The sequence below is a fragment of the Odontesthes bonariensis genome, chromosome 2 (genome assembly GCF_027942865.1).
Source record: "Odontesthes bonariensis isolate fOdoBon6 chromosome 2, fOdoBon6.hap1, whole genome shotgun sequence".
NCBI lineage: Eukaryota > Metazoa > Chordata > Actinopteri > Atheriniformes > Atherinopsidae > Odontesthes > Odontesthes bonariensis.
The window spans coordinates 18,001,055-18,020,968 of NC_134507.1; the positions used below are offsets into that span (position 1 = coordinate 18,001,055).

At 42.0% G+C, this 19,914-nt stretch overlaps 1 protein-coding gene across 2 annotated transcripts; it reads left to right on the plus strand.

The window, feature by feature from the left end:
• Nucleotides 1-1,539: 1,539 nt before the first annotated feature.
• On the plus strand, nt 1,540-12,004 carry LOC142394874 (phosphatidylinositol 3,4,5-trisphosphate 3-phosphatase and dual-specificity protein phosphatase PTEN-like). 2 transcript variants are annotated; one of them, XM_075478400.1, is made up of 10 exons: nt 1,542-2,454; nt 6,185-6,269; nt 6,392-6,436; nt 6,538-6,581; nt 6,750-6,988; nt 7,420-7,561; nt 9,008-9,076; nt 9,595-9,761; nt 10,340-10,849; nt 11,009-12,004. In XM_075478400.1, the coding sequence occupies exons 1-10, from the start codon at nt 2,376-2,378 to the stop codon at nt 11,192-11,194; spliced, it is 1,566 nt and encodes a 521-aa protein (XP_075334515.1). In that variant the 5' UTR covers nt 1,542-2,375; the 3' UTR covers nt 11,195-12,004. The 2 variants fall into 2 exon arrangements, with proteins under 2 accessions (XP_075334516.1, XP_075334515.1); XM_075478401.1 differs by lacking the exon at nt 9,008-9,076 and having other exon boundaries at nt 1,540-2,454.
• The last annotated feature ends 7,910 nt before the right edge of the window (nt 12,005-19,914 follow it).

Here is a 19,914-nt window from a genome sequence, read left to right on the forward strand (position 1 = left end):
TCGAGGCCTGACTATTTTTGCTCCTCATTATCTGTCAGGTAGGTCCATTGCGTGGACTTACCTGACTTTATCAGTGTTTCTATGAGGAGAGGCATTCTCCCCTGTAAGAAGCAGATTCCTAATTCGACCTACCCTCAGTACTTTATAAAATTTCCAAGTTGTGAACATCCAACATGTCGTGTCATACTTACACATTTCTGTTCACATGTATTCAGAATATACGCCTGTCAACTGTGACGTGTAAAAGCACACATCATGTTTTACCTCGGGTGTTCAGCAATGGGTAAAGTCTGTTGTGCGAGTTCTGTTGTTTCTTTTTTTTTTCTTTAAATGAATGGTAATCCATTGTTAGACTGATGTTTATTGGGTTATAGTTATGGATGGATGTTTCATATCCACCACTCGAACAATTTGGAACAATTAACAGATAATCAACTGTTTACTAATGAACTTTTAGTCGGCTAAATGGCCAGTTTTAAAGAAACTATGATTTATTTTTTAAATTATGTTAATTAATATAATTAGGGTAGGGGAATGGCATAATAGTGGAATGTATGTCATGAAGATTGTATGACTGGATTGAGAAATAATATCACAGAAATCAGTAACTCAAATCAGATAAGATTACTCACGCATTTGCAAAGATGTTCTGTCTAATCACAGTTACATTTTGTTTCATTTAGAGTATGCATATAGAATATGGTGCTGTAAAGCCTAAGCACCTGTTCTTCATAATTTGATTTGATCAGCTCAATGCTGTCCATGCAGCAGTATAGATTCTTCGGTTCTCATGATACCAGTTTTTTATTTTTATTTTTAAATTGTAACTTGAGTTTTAGGTTTTAACTAAGTTTTATCTTGACTGAAAATGTAAAAGGAACATTTTTAGTAAGGGCTTCTTTTTGCGTTACACGACCTTCGTGTTGCCATATAATGAAAACAGCAGAAATTAAAGAAAAAGCATCCCAACTCATGCCTCAGATATAGTTTGTGATGATAACTGTTTTTGAGCGGGTGACTTTGAATAACTACAAAGACCGAATATGCGTTGTATTTGAGGTCAAAATGTTGTATGTTTTTTTAATTCAGGGAGAAAAGTTTTTTTCCATTTTTTTATCGTCACCTTTTTAGAATAAGATTACATATTCTCAATATTTAGTTCGATTAAGATTTTATGTTTTGAAAATCTAATGAACTGCATTCCACTACAAAAACATTACCTTATGCCTGACAGTAGAAGGTTATTGTACTGTTGGATGGAATTTAGCAAATTGTATGAAGAGAACAACACAGAAGCTGCGATATTCCGAACTTCTGCAAAATAACCCTCGAATAATCTATCGGTTACAACGATGCATTTGCAAGAAGCCTCATGTGACAGTTAAAACCACGAAAAGTGACATTATGTTGGAAACTTCCCTAATTACAATCACACGTGACCACTTTGACAGAAGGGAGCGTTGCATGCGGCCACACGTTATCCTTCCGCCAGAAGCACGAAATAGCACGATTGTATAGTTCTGTTAGTGTTGAAACAATTACACATGTGGGCGTCTGGTTAACACCTTCTAAAAAGAATTGTTGAAGCAATATTAGAGGATCTTGAGCCAACAGTTTTTAACCATTCTTCGGGACTATACAGTGACGGCGGCAGGATATTTGTTCTAAAATCCCAGCCTGCTCTACCTTCTTTTTTTCCTTCGGTGGAGGCCATGATGGGAGCCTGAGAGTTCAGCTGGAGCGAGAGGAGCGAGAAAAGAAGATGATTCCCCGGGACGGAACTGTCAAACGAGCCTGTGCAGATTTCTAATCTTTGTATAGTCTATATACATTTAAGGTGGAGCCTGTCACTTTTTTACAGATGAGTTCTTGGCAATCATTCGATGACAATGTTGAATCGTTAGGAGGTTTTTGGATCGAAGAAAGAGGTAGCGTTAGCGATTGTTGCTAGCTAGCTGTGCTAGCTACGTCTTAGGGTTTTGAGAGCCGGTGGGTTCTCCAGCCTCCTGCTGTCAATCGCGGCAGCTACCATTGAGCCATCGCTTGGAACGTGTTTGCCATCTTAGAGGTTTTTTTTCTGAGGACTACTGCATGTATTTTATTCGGGGGTGTTTGCAAAACGAATTGCGGGATTGGGAAAGTCGGGCCTGCACGGAGGAGCAGAGCAGGGCCCGTCTTTATGATCCAGAGGAAGCCTTTCTAATCCTAACGACAGCCACTGCTAGCTCTGCGGGCTAGCACATCTCTTCGAGGACCTGCAAAATTGTGCAGCCGGCGACGGAGAGCACTGACTGCGACATAAACGAACGGACAGCCAATACTAGACAAAGCTGTTTTCAACATTTATCCCACATAGACTCCTGTCACCTGCTACAATGGCTGCGATTATAAAAGAAATTGTCAGTCGGAACAAAAGGAGATACCAAGAGGATGGTTTCGACCTGGACTTAACGTGTATCCTTTCCTGTGTTACATATTTTACAGCAGTCGGGGCATTGAGCAGCAACATGTCATAGTTTCATTGACCAGGAGAGCTGGAACCAGAAATGTCAGTGGAGTAACGTGAGGTTGGTTAGCTTCCTTTGCTGCTTAAGTTAGCTGTCGGCTAGTTGGTCAGACAGCGTAGCTTTGCTGTCACCTGCATGTTTGAAAGATGGTGGATCTGTCAAAGCAGCAAGCATAAATGTCACATCATGCAGGGGAACTCCCGTTCAGCTGGACACCGGTTTGTGTGTGTGCTTTATTAACGACGGGACATTTAAGTTGCATATCCGTTGCACAGTGGTGGACTGGCTTGAGGTTGTGAAATTGTCAGTGGCATGTAGTCCCTTTTTTTTTTCTCTTTTTTTTTTTTTCTCTCTTTCTTTTAGCTCTCATCGTTTGGCGCCCAAGGCACGATGATTATGTCTGGTATTCTCAGAATATCTTTCATATCTTGGTCAATCTTAAATAGAATAGGCTGATCTCCAACAAAAGGGTGGATTTCTGGTGGTTCATTATGACAGAATCGTGCAAATGGCCAAAAAAAAAAAGTCAGCTCAGTCCTGCTGCTTTCACTTGGGTCCTCAAAGTGTGAGTGTTCATTGAAGGATTTCAGCTAGTCAATACTCTCCTCTCCCTAATGTGCATATCTAAGATTTACCATGTAAGGTCACCAGATTGTAGTTGGCCTGGTTCACTGTTGCATTATACCAGGCACTAAAGATGGAAGTCTTCTCTATTTGGATGGTGATAAACTAGATTAGCAACCGACATGGTGTACTGTGGCCTACTAAATGCATAATTTAATGTGTGACGTGGTGAGAGCGGGTCATGGATGTGCCCTGCTGACTTCTTGTCAAAATGTCACACTAGATGTTATCGACCGATAGATTGCTCAAAACGAACTGCAACATTTTATTTATGGTTATCTTGTGTGGATTTCGATGCAAAGAAATTCCCCACATCCATTTTTTTTTTTTTTTTTTTTTTTTTTCCCAAAATGTGAATGTTTGATGGGATTTCTCAGTGGAATCTGAGGATGAAAAATAGCATGGTTGGGCAAAACTTTAAAGATACAGCCCGGCCCCTGAGAAATTGTGACGTTCTGTTGTTTTCGGACAGCATTGATCAGATTATTAATATGAAACAAAGGCTAACGGGAGCTGTTTGGCAGGTTGATCAATAGCTATAATGATGGTCAGATGTAGTCATGTATATTGTGTTAACTTTACGTTCGCTCTGAGGAGTATTTTTTATTTTTTTTTATTAAAGTAAAAGGTTGCTAGTTGCTTTGAACAAGGTCTGTGTAAAATTGACTGAATCATGGGCCTTGCTGCATACACAGCTCAACATCAGCATGTTTGATAAAATGTTTTTCACCTGGTTTTATAGCGGTAAGTCTGATTTCACCTCTGTGTGGCAGGACCCTGTGGTGTGCCTCTGCAGCTTTGTGCAGGTGTGAAGGGGGAGTGTGTGCGCTCAAAAGTGGCATCTCTCTTTGGCTTGAGGTCTCCTCTCATTCAGATGTGGGCCCTTTCAAACTATCTCGTTTTATCATTTTTGGCACGGTGTCCAAAAACAATATGGGCTCACTGCAGTTATGTAACGCCGTATCACAGTTCTGGGAATTGCCCTTAAAATAGAGTTGCCAGTGATCTTGTATCTGCTTTGCTGTCTGAGTGCTCTCTCCCTCTCTTACCCTCTCAACCCACCACCTCTCCTTTGCTCTTTTTCTTTACTACTCCCACTCTAATTCTCCCTCCCTCTGCTTGCCCCCTTTCCTGTGCTCTCCTCCTTTCCTGTCCTCCCCACCTCCTCCTCACTTAGTGCTTGCCGGTTCCCACTCCCCCCCCCTTCTTTTCCTCGCAGTTGTGGATTTGGCATATGCATAGAGCTCAGGCAGGGCTGGCTTTAAAGAAAAGGCGTGCCTAAAGCAGCAGAAATGTTCTATTTTTTTCCCCTTTCTCCTACTGGAGCTTCCATCGGGGGTCCTGCATATGCATTTCCTCCAGCTGCAGAGACGGAGCCCCTCATGCCTTGGGCTGCGACTCTCTAGGGAGTTTGGAAGCTTTTTGTTTTTTTGCTTTAATCTGCAAGGGTTAGAGTAGCCCATTAAGTGACTAAAAATTGCATTTGGAACCTAATTAGTTATTTGAAGCGTCAATGTGTGGGATTATGGCTCAGCATATACAGATAGACATCTTTGTTGAGCCTCAGGAAAGCTTGGCTGTATGCAAATAATATTGCACATTTGCTGTTGGGCTTGTTGAAATCAAGCACTTTCAGCTTCATGAGGGAACATATTGAATTCCTTTTCTTTGGGATATGTTAAACTGCCCCCCCCCCTTCTTTTGCAGCCAAATTTGTTTGCGATGTACAAAGATTAATCTAATCGCACAGTTGACCTCAGCTGCTTGTTCTGAATGCCAGCATTTCTCTGAATTTGCAGGTTTGCTGATTAAACAATGAACCGTGTGTGTGTACATCGAGTGTTGCATGAAGAGGGCCGTCCTTGTGTTTTTGCATGCGCAGGTGCTTCTATGTGCAAACTAGCAAAGATTGCGCAGAGGCACCCGCCTGCTGCACTTTTTTTTTCCCCACCAGAGCCGTCGGATGCTTGTATTTAAAATTTTCGGACCCTTTTATAAATAGTGAACTGACTCTGGAAAACGAGGTCGGCCCTGAATGAAGCAGACACATCCAATTAGAAATATTCCGCTTTTCTATCTCTGACACCGTGGCACAGGAAGTATAAGAAAAGGTTGCCCTTTAGTCGGTGGTTGAAGTGTGAAATCCCACAGCTTATGGCGACAAGCAGATGCAGGTAGGCGTTGCAGCCAGGCCTAAGAGACATGCATGCCAACTAAATTATTCTTCTCACTGCAACACGAAACTGATGTGCGCTTTTAAGATTTTATGTATGTCGGCGTGAAATTTGTCACAGCGTATTCCAGTAGTGCACTGTGCTGAAATTTCTGAGTCCCGTTTGATGAGCTAAGGCAACTCTAATGGCAGGCGAGGACTAGCAGCAAACTTGTGTAACCATAAATGCTGCTTTCCGTTTTTGTCTCTTAGTGTATGGGAGCTCACAAGCCGTAACACAAAGCAGTTTTTGTTTGGAACTCTACCTCTGTGACGACATGTCGCATGCATCCAATCTTGCAGATATTCAAATTGGTCCGGCTGAGCTCAAAAGACAGATAAGCCGAACATTTGCAATCATCCCAATATAACTGAGCTCCAAAAATACACTCGGGTCAGGGAGCGGAGACTCCTCGTGCACCCACATGTGGGCCTGGCTGAAGCAGGAGTGCTGTTACTCCTGTCCTCACTGCCTGCCTCTCACTGTCAAGGCCATCTGTTACAACATGCAAACTCTATCGCACACACACACACACACACACACACACACACACACACACACACACACACACACTGATCAGCGGCTCTCCTATGTGTTCCCATCTATCCATAACTACAGCGACAGCCTCATTTTGGTATTGACCGAAACAGGTTTTTTTTGTTTTTGCTGCATCTCCGCATTCTTGGAATTTTGCTGCCTTTGCAAAGTTGTCTTTAAATTACTTGTGACAGTTGTATAATGCACTGGTTAACCTGCTTTTTTTTTTTTATATGAAGCATCTTAATGCTTTGCTGACTTCCACAAGGATGCTCTGTACAATTCCTTGACCTCTACGAACAGATATCTACCCAAACATCATTGCTATGGGCTTTCCAGCAGAGAGACTTGAAGGCGTGTACAGAAACAACATAGACGATGTAGTACGGTGAGTGTGGACTCGTACAGATGTATCAGGGGAAAAAGCTTTATTTTCCCATTTTTGTCTACTCATTTTGATCTGGCAGTTGATCGGATATTGATGCACTGATTCTTCTCTCCTACGCACAGGTTTTTGGATTCAAAGCATAAAAACCATTACAAAATCTACAACCTGTAAGTGCTCCTCATACTCTTGGTATCTGATCTGGCCATTGTTTACTTACTAACTTCCTCTGTGCGATGGCTAACTGGAGTTTGTTCCCCCCCTGTTTCAGCTGCGCAGAAAGACACTACGATGCTGCCAAATTTAACTGCAGAGGTAGGCCGCTTTACAGCTTTCTCATAAAAACACTGTAGATCGAAAAGCCTGATGACACACAAAGTCGTTAAAATATCCCAAAATATGCTCTGTCCTCACGGTGTCCCCCTGCTCTGTGCCCCGTTCTCTTTACAACTTTGCGTGGGTCTGCGTCCCATCTCGCCGCAGTTGCACAGTACCCTTTTGAAGACCACAACCCTCCTCAGCTGGAGCTGATTAAGCCGTTTTGTGAAGACCTGGACCATTGGCTCAGCGAGGATGACAATCACGTGGCGGCCATCCACTGCAAGGCTGGGAAGGGCCGCACCGGAGTCATGATCTGCGCTTATCTCCTCCATCGTGGCAAATTCTTGGAGGCCCAGGAAGCACTTGACTTTTACGGCGAAGTCAGGACAAGGGACAAGAAGGTGAGAGCAGAAATTTGCAGCAGCTGTTGATTTTCTTTCTGGTTTGTTGATATTTTTAGTTTTTAGAATAAGTCTAAAATATCTATATATATATATATATATATATATATATATATATATATATATATCTATCTTTTTAATAAAAATTGCTGGTCTTTGAAAATATTTGGCATTTTTCCTCTGACTGCCTTCATAGTTGTTGACTCATTTCAGCTCTAGTTGCAAGCAAAACGCATTTAGACATGAAAATGCTTTCAGGATTGCAAGCATTGCTGTCGTCACGCAGGTTGTAAATGTGGCCAGCATCCTGATTTGACAAATTATTAACAGACCTAAAGATAGTATTGTGTTTCGTGCTTTGCAGCCTGCTTGTTGCAGATGTCATGAGCCGGCACCTCTGCATCCCTGAGCATTTGTTGTCTTTGTTGCAGGGAGTAACAATCCCGAGCCAGCGCCGCTATGTCTACTACTACAGCTACCTACTGAAGAACCAGCTAGAGTACAAGCCGGTGGCGCTGCTCTTCCACAAAATGGTGTTCGAGACTCTCCCCATGTTCAGCGGGGGCACCTGCAGTGAGTCATGTTCAAATTCAACTCCAAACTTAGGGCGTAGGCATGCACGCCGCTGTTCAAATGGACCCAGCGCTTTGGATGTGTGCTGCACTGTATCACCCACGCTGCAGTTTGTGCAGAGCGGGTCGTTTGAGTCGTCCTGTGCCGGGGCTGTAAAACACAGTCAAATATTGCTGAATTTGCTCCTGTACTTTTGGACCTTTGACAGACAAGGGCAGCTTCGTATTGATTAAGCCATCAAGTAGCTCCTCACACAAGGTCGACTTATTCTTTCCTTGCTTAAACACCTGTTGAATCGGGTGCATTTGACTGGTTGTTATATTTGGAGCAAAGTGCACCGTTTAGAGTGCAGCAACCCGGGAAGTGAACAGCACATTTGCACCAGAGACCATAGGGTAGCATTAACGTGAGCCGGAGTTTTGTTTGCTTTACTTAGTCCTAACCAGGAAGTAGCTGAAAGTTAAAAGAGGAATTGGATATTATGGTCATGTGCAAGAGCTTAGAAGTAGGTTTCAGTGCATTGGTTATGAGTATGTACATATCACTGCTTGTTTGCTCTGAACTTGATTGATATGACTGCTGTAAAATTCTCTGTACGCTAACACTTACTCTTGTGGTCCCATGTTTCGGTGGCGAAGTAACACATGCCCAACCCAGAGTGTGACTTGACAAAAAACTGAACTTGCATGGTTTTGGCGAAATGTCCGCCTCGCAGCAGAAACGTGTTTTCATGTTAATTCCGTGTGTTTTCTGATGTTTGAGCAGTTTAATCGTCTTCTATTGTGACTATTATTGTCAGATAATTGTGCTCATCTGCTTAAATGTGTCTGTCACGCTCTCCTTCTAACTAAACTAGTTCATTTTTAGCTGTTGGTCAGAAAAGACACCCTCCCCCCCCTTCTGTGGCTTTATCACTCTAACATCTGACTGCTCAAAGGCCCTGCCTGTATTGATCTTTTTTTGTTTTACTAACTCTTCCTTTACAAAAAAAGGCCCTATTCTGAGTTTGACGTCTCCATACTTGTGCACACACCCAAATTGTCGCTCACCACAGCAGTAAAACAAAAAAAGCAGCTAGTTTTGATCATTTTGCTTAAAAACTTTAATATAGCATATCTTTTTTTATTTATTTTTTTTTTATTAAATTCACTCACAATACAAGAGAGATTGGTGAGCGCTTAGATTTTTTTATTTATTTTTTGCTGCCTCAAGTTCCCCACTTGTTCCCTCTCGGTTGTGAGTCTCACGACCAGCACCAAGTTTAAATTGCACACCTCCCCTTTAAAGCCATGCCCTGTATGTTGTTGTTGTTGTTGTTTCAGATAAGCCATGTAGATGCAAAAAAAAGAAAAACTGTACATATCTTGTGTTTGTGCCTGCTGTGCTGTCGAGCCCCTGACGGGCCAGCCATGTCCTGCTTGTGATAATCTCCTTTCTCTCTCTAAGGGGACAGTACCTTTAAAAACAGGAGCGAGCCGACCCCACAGGGCTTCAAGAAAGGGAATTGGCATTGGGGTAAATGAGCCTTTCATCCATTATTATTTCACTCACTTGCTTTTTATATGGCCCCAGAGATCCATCAGGAAGGAGCAGTGTAAGGTAGACATGTTGCCTAGCAGGATAAGAACAGCTTGGAGGCATATGAAGTCATCACCAGCACACACGCACACCGGCACACCCTGACACAGGAAGAAGAGGGTTAAAATTCTTATATATGCAATGTGTTGCGCTGGTCCAAGACCAAACCACTGTTTATCAGAATAGGGTCCTGAGTCTTTGGTTTTGGGTCTCTTTGGATATAACATGTTGTGGTCTGCTACTTTCCCTTTCTCCCCTTTAATTTTTATATCATGTTTTTTGTCACTTTTTGGACTTAATCAATGGGTGGAAGTGGTAGTGTGCTGTCCAATTCGTGTAATAACACCGATATCCTGTCTTACCCCCTTGCTTTCCTTCTGGTCTTCTATCTCTTCCCTTTAACTAATCTCGCAATCTCGCCCCTCATCCCTGTGCAACATCAACACTTTCCGCAGATCCCCAGTTTGTGGTGTACCAGCTGAAAGTCAAGATTCACACGTCAAACCCCTCTCACACACGGCGCGAGGACAAGCACATGTTTTTTGAGTTCCCCCAGCCGCTGCCAGTTTGCGGAGACATCAAAGTGGAGTTCTTCCATAAACAGAATAAGATGATGAAGAAGGTTAGTTTGCGGTCTTTTCAAGTTTCTGAAATAAGTAGCTTACTTCAGTTGATGCACATCATGATATCTGCAAGGTTGGAGAACGATAACTCGACATCTGACTGAGGATTTTCCCTTTTAACCGGGTGCCAATAAAGCCTTATAATGTCACGTTTTCTCTGCACTATTTACTCATGTTTGAATGACGTTTGCTTAAAAACTACACTGGCTCCAGGCCTCCTGAAATGGGTGGTTGTTTTAAGGACTTCCTGTGCCTTTTTTTTTTTTCTTTCTTAAATTGAAACTATATTTGTGAGTAACTCAAGATCTACATCTTTACAAGAAACAAAAAGGGTTGGGGCTGAGTGCGCAGACAAGTTTGGAAAATGTTGAGGCTGACTAATGCGTGGCTGGTTTGAGTTTATCTCAGTGTTTGTTGACAATTTAAGAAAAAAAAGAGGAATATAATTGGACTTGGCCTGCAAGACTAAGGAAATTTAATCATAAGCCTAAAAAGTGCTGTTGGATACTCATTTTCTCATGTTTTGTTTTGGTATTTTTTTGTTTCCTTTCCTTTGTCGTCATCTCTGCACCTCTAGGACAAAATGTTTCACTTCTGGGTGAACACTTTCTTCATCCCTGGACCAGAGGAGAGCGGGGAAACGATAGAAAACGGGGCGGTGAACATCGGAGAGAGCCAGCAGGAAAGAGGAAAGGGCGTGCTGGGAGATGTGGAGCCAGGTAAGGACCAGGTGCAGAACGAGGTGCAGAACCAGCCGGGGAAAGGGCAGCCGAACGAGGTGCAGAACCAGCCGGGGAAAGGGCCGCCGAACGAGGTGCAGAACCAGCCGGGGAAAGGGCCGCCGAACGAGGTGCAGAACCAGCCGGGGAAAGGGCCGCCGAACCAGCTGGTGAGGCAGCCGAACGAAGTGCTGAACCAGCCGGGGAAAGGACTGCCGAACCAGCCGGTGAGACAGCCGCAGAGATCCGAGTGCAGGGACAGCTACTGGGAGAGCGAGAGGGATTACCTCATCCTGACGCTCACTAAAAATGACCTGGACAAGGCCAATAAAGATAAAGCAAACCGCTACTTCTCACCAAACTTCAAGGTAAGCATTGAGTGATGGGATTTGGATTTATTCGGATTAATATGTCTTTAGTAGATGAACGAGCCGCTAATTTGAACTAAGATTAATGTTACTCAAGATGATGTTGAGTTGAGGCTCGATTCTGAATGTCTTAATGACCTCGGTTGTCTTGATTTCCAGGTGAAGTTGTATTTTACGAAAACCGTGGAGGAGCCTCCGAATTCTGAGGCTAGCACTTCGACATCTGTCACCCCGGACGTTAGCGACAATGAGCCAGACCATTATCGATACTCTGACACCACTGACTCTGATCCAGAAAATGAACCTTTTGATGAAGAGCAGCACACGCAAATCACAAAAGTGTGAACTCTTTTTAAGCAGGAAAAGAAGAAATTATACACCCGAAAAAAGGAGAAAACTTGAATATAAACTCAGAAAGATGAACCTTTGTCCCTTCCCTCCCCCAGACGGCAATAGAATATCATCATGTCAAATGCCAATTTTAGGGAAAAAAAGATAAATATCCTGACCAATATATTGTTTGTTTTTTTTGTTCTTTTCTTTCTTTGGCACGGCCATGTACCATGTGCAAGGTATTGACACTGTTGCCCCATGGGAAAAGGTGCTGTAGCTATAAAGATGTGTTTATATATATATACATACATATATGTATATACATATATACATGCATATATAAGCAAACTTTTTTTGTGTCAAAGACAATGGAAAGAGTACCACAATCAGGAGACGGGAGTTGAAGTGTGGGAGAAGTTAGAATGAAATACTAGGACTATGCTGCTCCTTCTCCTGTCTAAACCAAGGCCAGTGCTGCAGTCACTTTGTTTCACTCCCTCTCTTCTCCCCCCGCCCCCCTCACCCTTCTCCCTCATCTTTTGCTCTCCCTCCATCCTATCTTCCTTCCTATATTCCTTTACTGTGAATGCTTCTTGTGCTCTTTGCAGGCTGTCTCATGTGACTTTTGGCCTTTGTGCAGTGCAAACTGCATGCGGGCAGTGGGGTTGGGGGTGGGCGGGGTTATGAAGAGGCTGTGATGATGTCTAAAGCATTGCCATTCCTGTTCCCACTGTGTATACGTTAAATTATGCAGAAAAAGGCATCCCATGTAATTGTTAATGTTTTTTTTATCCTAAGATAATAAAAATATAATACACAAAACAGCAGGGCAACCGGTGTTTGCAATAATGTCAACGCTCCATTTAAGGGACGGTGGGGATTCGCATGTTTTGGAATTGGCGTCCATCCCTAATGAACGTATGCAATGGTGTCGTTTCTTAAAGGAACGAGCTTTGAGATGCGTGGTCTGCTCTGGGTTAGCCGGCGCTTTGAGTCACCCTCAGAAAATTGCATCAGAGGTTTATGTAATGCACTTCATCCGCTGGTCTGTTAATGGAAATCATGCAGAGCGAAAATGAATGCAGTTGCCGTAAAGCGGCGAGAGGCCTGCACAGTCTTTAACTTGACACAATCGTTATCAACTTGAGTTATGACTTTTGAGTGATGGCACACAGACTCTGTAATTTGATTTTGAACATGCATGAGACTGTGAGCTGTGCATAGGGAAGGGAAATGTTCACGGGCTATGTGCTCGGTGAGGAAAAAATGCAGTAAAGCAGGTTGTCGTTGCAGCTGTTCGTGCTCTTTTAACAGTAACTTCCTGCTTTTAAAGGTCAGAGCTGCAAATAGTCATTGGTACCTGAGGTAGGGAAGTGATGGAAGGATTGTTAATAAAAGTTCAACTGAGGGCGTAAAGCCCACTTTAAACAAACAGCGCTGACTCAACTTGCTATCTGTGTTGCTGGAAAATGCGTGGAAATGTGACTGGTAATTGAAGTAAAAACACGATTTCAGCCATTTAAAAATAATAATAATAATTTCGCTACCTGACAGCACATTTTCTATTTCTTGAATTTGTGTTGAATCACTGACTTCTGGAAAAAGAAACAAATATTTTGGAGTTGGAAGCAGCCTGAAGTCATACTAAAGTATCAGCATTCCATGTAAAGCAGTAGCTGCTGGTTATTCAAGGCGTTCTCTTCTTGCAATGAGGAGAGGAAGGAAAGGCTACCAGTCTTGGAGGGAGGAGTGCGAGGCCTCGGGTAGACGAGCCTGCTCTGCTTGGAAGCTTCTGCGACTCCCCAAATGAAAGAGTAACAGGATTAACAACCATGTCGCTGTGATAGAAGAGCTGAGAGTGGCAAAAGCATGGCCCAAAGTCTGATAATAAAATAAAGTATGAATTAAACATATAAATATATATATTTTTAAAATGTTCCACCCCCAGAGGCTGGCAGTCACATAATCCCCTTCTGCTCTATTAAGACTCAGTCCCCAGCTCTTTCGTGTTGATAGAGACATCAAAGCCAACCAGCGCAGCGTCAAATGAGACAGGCAGCAGTCGCAGGGGCCCAGCTGTAATTGGCTGAACTGAGAAGGAGGGTGAGACGGCTAGATTAATAATGAATGTGCTGTGCTGGGTTTAGAGAGACCAGAGAGATGCCTCGGCTCTCCACAGGCACACATAGCCGAAGAGGCCTGCCCTCAGAAGAGCCAGAGTTTCAGAGTCTACTTTGCCCTCTTTGTCACTTACACAAACTCTACAGCAGCTGAAATGTTCATCTAAATGTGTGTGTGTGTGTGTGTGTGTGTGTGTGTGTATATATATATATATATATATATATATATATATATATATATATATATATATATATATATATATATATAGAGCTTCTTTTGTGTGTTGAGCTTCGGGTCTTTTTAAAGGTGAATTTGTCCGCATCATTTCATGAGATGAGAAAGGTGATCCAAAGAAAATGTTTGCTAATTTGAAGCATTCATTTCCCTTCAGTAAGTCTGTGGGTTGTACGGCATTACATACCCGTCAAAAAAAAAATGCAATACGCTGTTTAAGGTGTGGCACAAATCCTTGCAGAGCCAGATGAGTGAAAATCACATCTGTTGCATTTCGAATTTTCTGGTTGACTTTGAAAACCCAACGATAACATGGAAATAAGACGGCCTAAATTTAGACATAACCAAAATGTATCTGATCATGATATTTCAATATTAATTTGTGTTATGAGAAACTAAGCGAAATTTCAGCGGCAAGTTTATATTCTAATAAGTTCTAATAAGTCTTTGATAGTAAAGCTGAAAGACAGTTACTGCTTTGAAAGATAGTCGAGGCACTAAATGCCTGATCACGCCTAGAAATTTCAGTTAATTTCAAGAGTCACTATGATTCATATCCTCAAGCAATGCAATATCTCCATGTTCAATTCTGTCAAATGTATACATGGTGATCTGTGCTGTTGAACAATATCTTGCTGTCTTGACAAGATGGATCCAAAATGCTGTGTTGAATATCAGACTTTGTACTTTCTTTTTTTTTTTATAAAGCTGAGAGAGAATTTTGGCCCTTTAGTGAGGAGAGCTAAGCTAACGAGCTATCATTACTGTTCTGCATGTAGCTTGTTGCAACCAATAGTGTGTAAAGAGCCCTGCCACTCAGTCCTGCTAATACTGGTTTACAATGACTGAATGAATGAATGAGGGAATCTCCAGGAGCTGATTGAGGATCTAGTTAGCTGCTAATTTCCAGCCTATGGCAGTCAGACATCATGCCAAATATTTTATGTTTAGCTTACGTGACCAGGCTTATAAGTTAACTCATTTAGTCAAAACTCGCATGACCGTGCAACCCCCGAAAAGTCCCGTTGAGAATATCATTTTCAGCTGCTTGGCTGTGACAGATGAAACTATGGCTGGATGTGGATATCGATCACATGTGTTGTCAACACATCAAAGAAATTTAGGAGTACAGGAAGTTCAATACGAGATTCAGCCTATCACCCAAATAGAGGCTGTATATACAGCAACAACCAGGTGTAAAGTACTGTAAGCGCAGTGATAGTGAATAGTCATATTCAGAACTAGCCCACGGTCTCGACTGCGGTGAGTTAGTGATTCAGCTCCTATGCGTTAGTGCAGATTTTAGCCAGAGCGCCATCTGAGGGTGTACAGACTTTCACAGGGGTGCTGTAATACGTAACACACTTTCTCTGTGAGTCAGAGAAAATGTTATTACAAGGACTTTCTGGCTGTGTATGTCAAGCATTTGACATCATGAACATACTGTATTTCACGACTGTGACAACTGATCTTTCGTAACTACACTCGTTTTTCTCTCATTTTGCCTGTATGGCCGTCTGTGGTCTGTCTATCAATCTACTGTATAAAGGAGAAGACCTAACACCAAAATGCGATTATGACCAAATGAGATGGTGGGGAGTGTGTAGGGGGTCAGTCTGGCCTACAAAAAAAAAAAGAAGATAAGCTGGATGCTGGTAACCCCATTTCCTCTTCCATCTGTTGGTAGCAGTTGTAGAGCATGGCTGCACTCACCAGGACCTGGCAACCCATCCCCCAAGCTCTCTTTCTCTGGCTCACTGCACAGCTGTGTTGCGTTTGGATTAGGCCAAGAATAAAACAGGAAGTAGAAATTAAACAAAAGCTTAAACGCACACACACACACACACACATACATGTACTCTCACACAGGCACTGTAAGTTACCAAAGACTCTGCAGCGGTGCGAGTGACAGCCTGTGGAAAAAGTGCACACACCCACACATGTGGACCAGTGCACTCACAAATGCGCACAGTATATACTACCACAGAAACAAAGTCAGACTCTGCCTCCAACAATCTAACACGAGCCCTGGCCGGACCACAGACATATCATTTCTCTGTGCCCACACTCCTGCTCACACATATGGTCTTTTTACATGCTGCTTCCCTCCTCTTCATGGTGGTCTGCTGTGGCTGCCTACGAGGGAAAACTCGCTTAATCAGGCTTGCCAGCATAATGATGCAAATATGGAAGTATTTCACTTGTGACACAAGTTGCTCTGATTACCTATATATATATATATATATATATATATATATATATATTTTATTTTATTTTATTTTATTTATTTATTTATTTATTTATTTATTTATTTATTTATTTATTTAATTCATCCTCTGCATTTAAAATCCTATCCAGATTTTCTTTGAGTGAGATAAGGGCATTAAACAAAAACTCCTTTTATCGGCTTGTGTCAACCTTTCCATTTACAAGCATAGTTTTTCGACAAGATTCTTCATTACTTGGAAATGTTAAACCATCCACCCAAAACGGCATAAATTTTTGAAAAATATCTTGAAGAATACATTTGAACTGGGACTCATGTACTCATTACTTTCTGCTGTGAACTCGGTCCTCGTCCCAGCAAATCCTCGGCATAGTTTCTCTTTTTTGTGTGAACACACTGAAATAGCTTGGCAATCGCACACAGGAACTACGGTGAATGAGGAAGTGGAATTGGAAAGAAGAAGGAGGGAGGAGGAGAAGTTCGAAACACAAATGCTGTGCGTACGCAGCAGCATGGGGTTAATTTGGCAGGTAACAGCAACCAATTGATGGAAATCTATTAAAGTGCTTCTCATCATGACTTGGACCAACTGTTAATGAATGTACGGTAAATGTTTTCAGATGTTATTTTTACTGTCAAGGCCTGAGTCACCTAATGAGTCACACGAGCTCTGTTTTTGTATATGATGGAGAGTTTTTGTTGACATGGATATGCCAGCATGTTTTGTCAGTCTCTGTGTGTGTTTAAACGAGAATACGAGAAGCACATGGAAACACTTACTGTATTGCTGTCACCACTGACCCCTCCCCTTCCTCAACACACACACACACTCACTCACTCACTCACGCAAATGCTTTCTATGTGATCAATGAAGAGCACACACGTGTCTGTTGCACTGAATTAAATCCAACATGCACAGCCAGAGGCAAAAAAACATGGAAGGAGCATATCAGCTTTACCATGAGCTTTTGCAGAGAACAGAGGACATTCACACGTACACTTTCTTTCAACAGGAACTAGCATTGTGCTTAGCTTGGGAACCCAGCAGTGAGAAGTGCTCTTGTGACAAGCGCTGCAGGGCTTGTATCCCTGAGTGAAGTTCTGAGCATGTGAAAACTTGGGTTCACCTGCCGGAGTCTGTGCATTTAACAGAATTTACTTTGACATGCTCTGTTCTCTACCTGACTTTTACTCTGGAATCTTAATCCTTCCTCCAAGCCTCCTCCTCACTCACTCCTTTCCCTTTCTCCATCTAGTGTCATCAGGAGGGTAATATGAGGCATATGGCTGCTGATGACAGTCCCTAATCCTCATGCTGATAACTGACAGTCACCCGCGTGCTCCTCATCCCCGTCTCATTCGTATATACCAAGAACAAGGGAGGAAGACGCAAGTGGCTGCTGATGCTCCTTGCTCAGCCTCGGTGTCGATCCCAGCTGAGAGTCATTATCTGAAAAGACTGATGGCTGATGGACGAGGCAGATATTAGTGTCTGTGCCGGAAAGTGATGGTTACTTCAGAGTTTCATAAAGGCGAAGCAGCTTTAGGTTCCTCAAGGAGTGTGAGATTTGTAAGAAAATCAAATGTGATACAGTTTGAGAGTGGATTTGAATAAGAATTTTTGTTTCGATTTGTATTGATTCATACCTTTAATGCTCCAGAAATCCCACTTTCAGTCTTTCAGCCCATTGGTGCACGTTATAATGCTTAGCTATGCGTGCCTATGAAAATAAATATTAACGCAGACTTTATATCAGAAAAGGATGGAGCAAACTGTGACACTGGCAATAAGTCTGAGGGCTGATGTTTTGACACTTTGAGTTCAACATTTGAACACAGCCATCATGTTTTATTGGAGCCAAAAGTGACCTCCCAAGAGGATGGAGAGAAAAACTGGAACAACATCTGCCCAACAAAATGATAGGATATGAATAATCGACTGTATCAAAGTAACAAATGCAACTGAACTGTTAATGGACACTGCACCGCCATATGATGACAGCATCAGTCGAAACGTTGTCAAATATATTGTCAAACCGAGGTGCCTCTTTAAAGCCGTCTGTAATATCTAATTAATTTCAGGGATGCTTTGAAAAAGAACCCCCAGTAAACTGAAAGTGAGTATTTGGAACCAGTATCCGATGACCGTAAGTGCTGTTTAACTTTAAGGCACTTCTACATAGACTTCACTATTCAGACCTCTTCATAAACTTCTTCTTTTATATAGTTTATGGATGTTAATTATGATATTTAAGAGGCATGTGACTGTAGCAAACATCAACAATGATCCTCCCTGTGTGGAGCAGCAGGGAAACACTAAGATACCTTTGGTCAAAGATACATTCATTGTAAGCCATCAAAATTGCACAAAAACTACAAGGAATTTGATTAACCTTATTGGAGTGGTTGATCAGGAAGGAAGAAGTAATATAGTTCTGGATCTATATCACTATGGTCTCCACATGCAATTCTAGCTTATTTGCTAATTCTGTCTTGGTACAAAAATGTTTTAACTTTAGAATCCACTTTCTAGGCAAGATGCAGTTAAAAGTTGGGAGGAGGACCTTCAATAGAAATAATGTGGTGAAACTTCAGGTTTCAGAATTTAAAACTTTCTCAAGAGGCGTAACTGCAAAATCACAGAGTAATGCCTGTTGCAGCACAATATTCATCAAAAGTTTGCAATCATTAGCTGCCATTAGCTACCAAAGCAATTAAGACTGTAGCGGCAAAACCCCTGAGTGTACTAAAGTGAGCAATTTAGGTTTTATTGCTTATGAGTTCCACTTTTCATTTAAAAGGGAACGGGTGTGTCAAGTCTTTTTTTTTTTTTTTTTAAGTCTTGATTTAGAGTGTGAAGTGATGTTGGCCTCACACCAAGGATTTCAGTTTACCCTGATGAACTATGGAACTTCTCTATCCGGCCATTTACTCTGCTTAGTTTAAATACAGGTATGTCTGTATATAAGCATATCAAGAGCGTGGGACTGAGTGTTTTGCTGAAGGACATACTTGAAAGAATTGTCACAATTCGCTGCGTTTTAACCAAAAGAACATGTAGTACTTTTAGCTCCAGGTACTTTTTTTCATGGATCTTAATAATTGCTTCAGACCTCCGGCTGTTTGCTTTTTAAGCTACTGTGAAGTCAAATCATTCCTGCATGCATACAGTCAACAAGACTCAAACTGGCCCTGGTGCCCCATACAAGCTCCCATCCAGTGAACAGAAAAGGAAGCCGATAACAACAAAGAATAACCACTTGGTACATCCTGCATCCATGTTTTTGTAAAAACAGTTAAGCCAAAGTGTAAATCAATAAAGCAGAGTTTCCAAAGAAATGACTTGCATTCACATATTTTTCTGTTTCTTTTGTCAGACACCAAAATACAGCAGATATTCAGACTGAAAATCAACCCATTTAGACTTTGTGTCAACTCGAGGTCCCCCAAGGCATTTCGAGACTGTCACTCAGCTTTAACAAACGGCTGCTTTTAAAACCACCACATACTATATGTTACGTTTGCAGTTCAGGCTAAAAGAGAAGCGACTGTCAATATCAACAGTAAGATGACTGGGACAGAAAGGCAGAAGATAACACAATGGGAGTACTTGATCTATAAGAAATATTCAGCCTTTACATGAAAAGTACCTGTAAGAGGGCTAGGGTCATTTTTGGAGGAAAAATAGATGTTTTGCTTGGCAAAAGGGTCCTGCTGCGGTAGTGGACAATATGCTGGAAAGAGCTCTTTCAAAGTTCCTGCAGTTGAAATGTAGCTCATTTTAAGAAATGCTTAAATATGACAATAAAGCAAGTTAGCTTAAGAATGACTATGACAATGGAAAGCTGGCTCCATTAAACAGTAAGGAACATCTACCAACACGTCTGACAAAAAAGCAAAGTGTAAAAATGGCCAGAAGTAGTGACTTCTGCATGTTTTCTTGACAACTTTATTATCCTGTTTATGATAAGCTAGGCTAACAAGCAAGTATTTCCCAGAACATCAAGCTATTCTCAGAAGTCTAGGGACAGGATAAGAAAATGGCGGCCACACACAGGGCAGCTTGAGCTCCAGTTTTTCCTGATAGTTTCACCACAGAGTGTCAAAGGTTGTTTTTTCAGAACCTCTTGTGTAAACCAACAGATTCCCT

Bases quoted from the DNA above. Each gene is read 5' to 3' on its own strand.
- LOC142394874 (XM_075478400.1), top strand. From the start codon at position 2,376: ATGGCTGCGATTATAAAAGAAATTGTCAGTCGGAACAAAAGGAGATAC. The intron at 7,562-9,007 runs GTGAGTCATGTT...TCTCTCTCTAAG, and splicing joins GTTCAGCGGGGGCACCTGCA to GGGACAGTACCTTTAAAAAC. The intron at 10,850-11,008 runs GTAAGCATTGAG...CTTGATTTCCAG, and splicing joins ACTTCTCACCAAACTTCAAG to GTGAAGTTGTATTTTACGAA.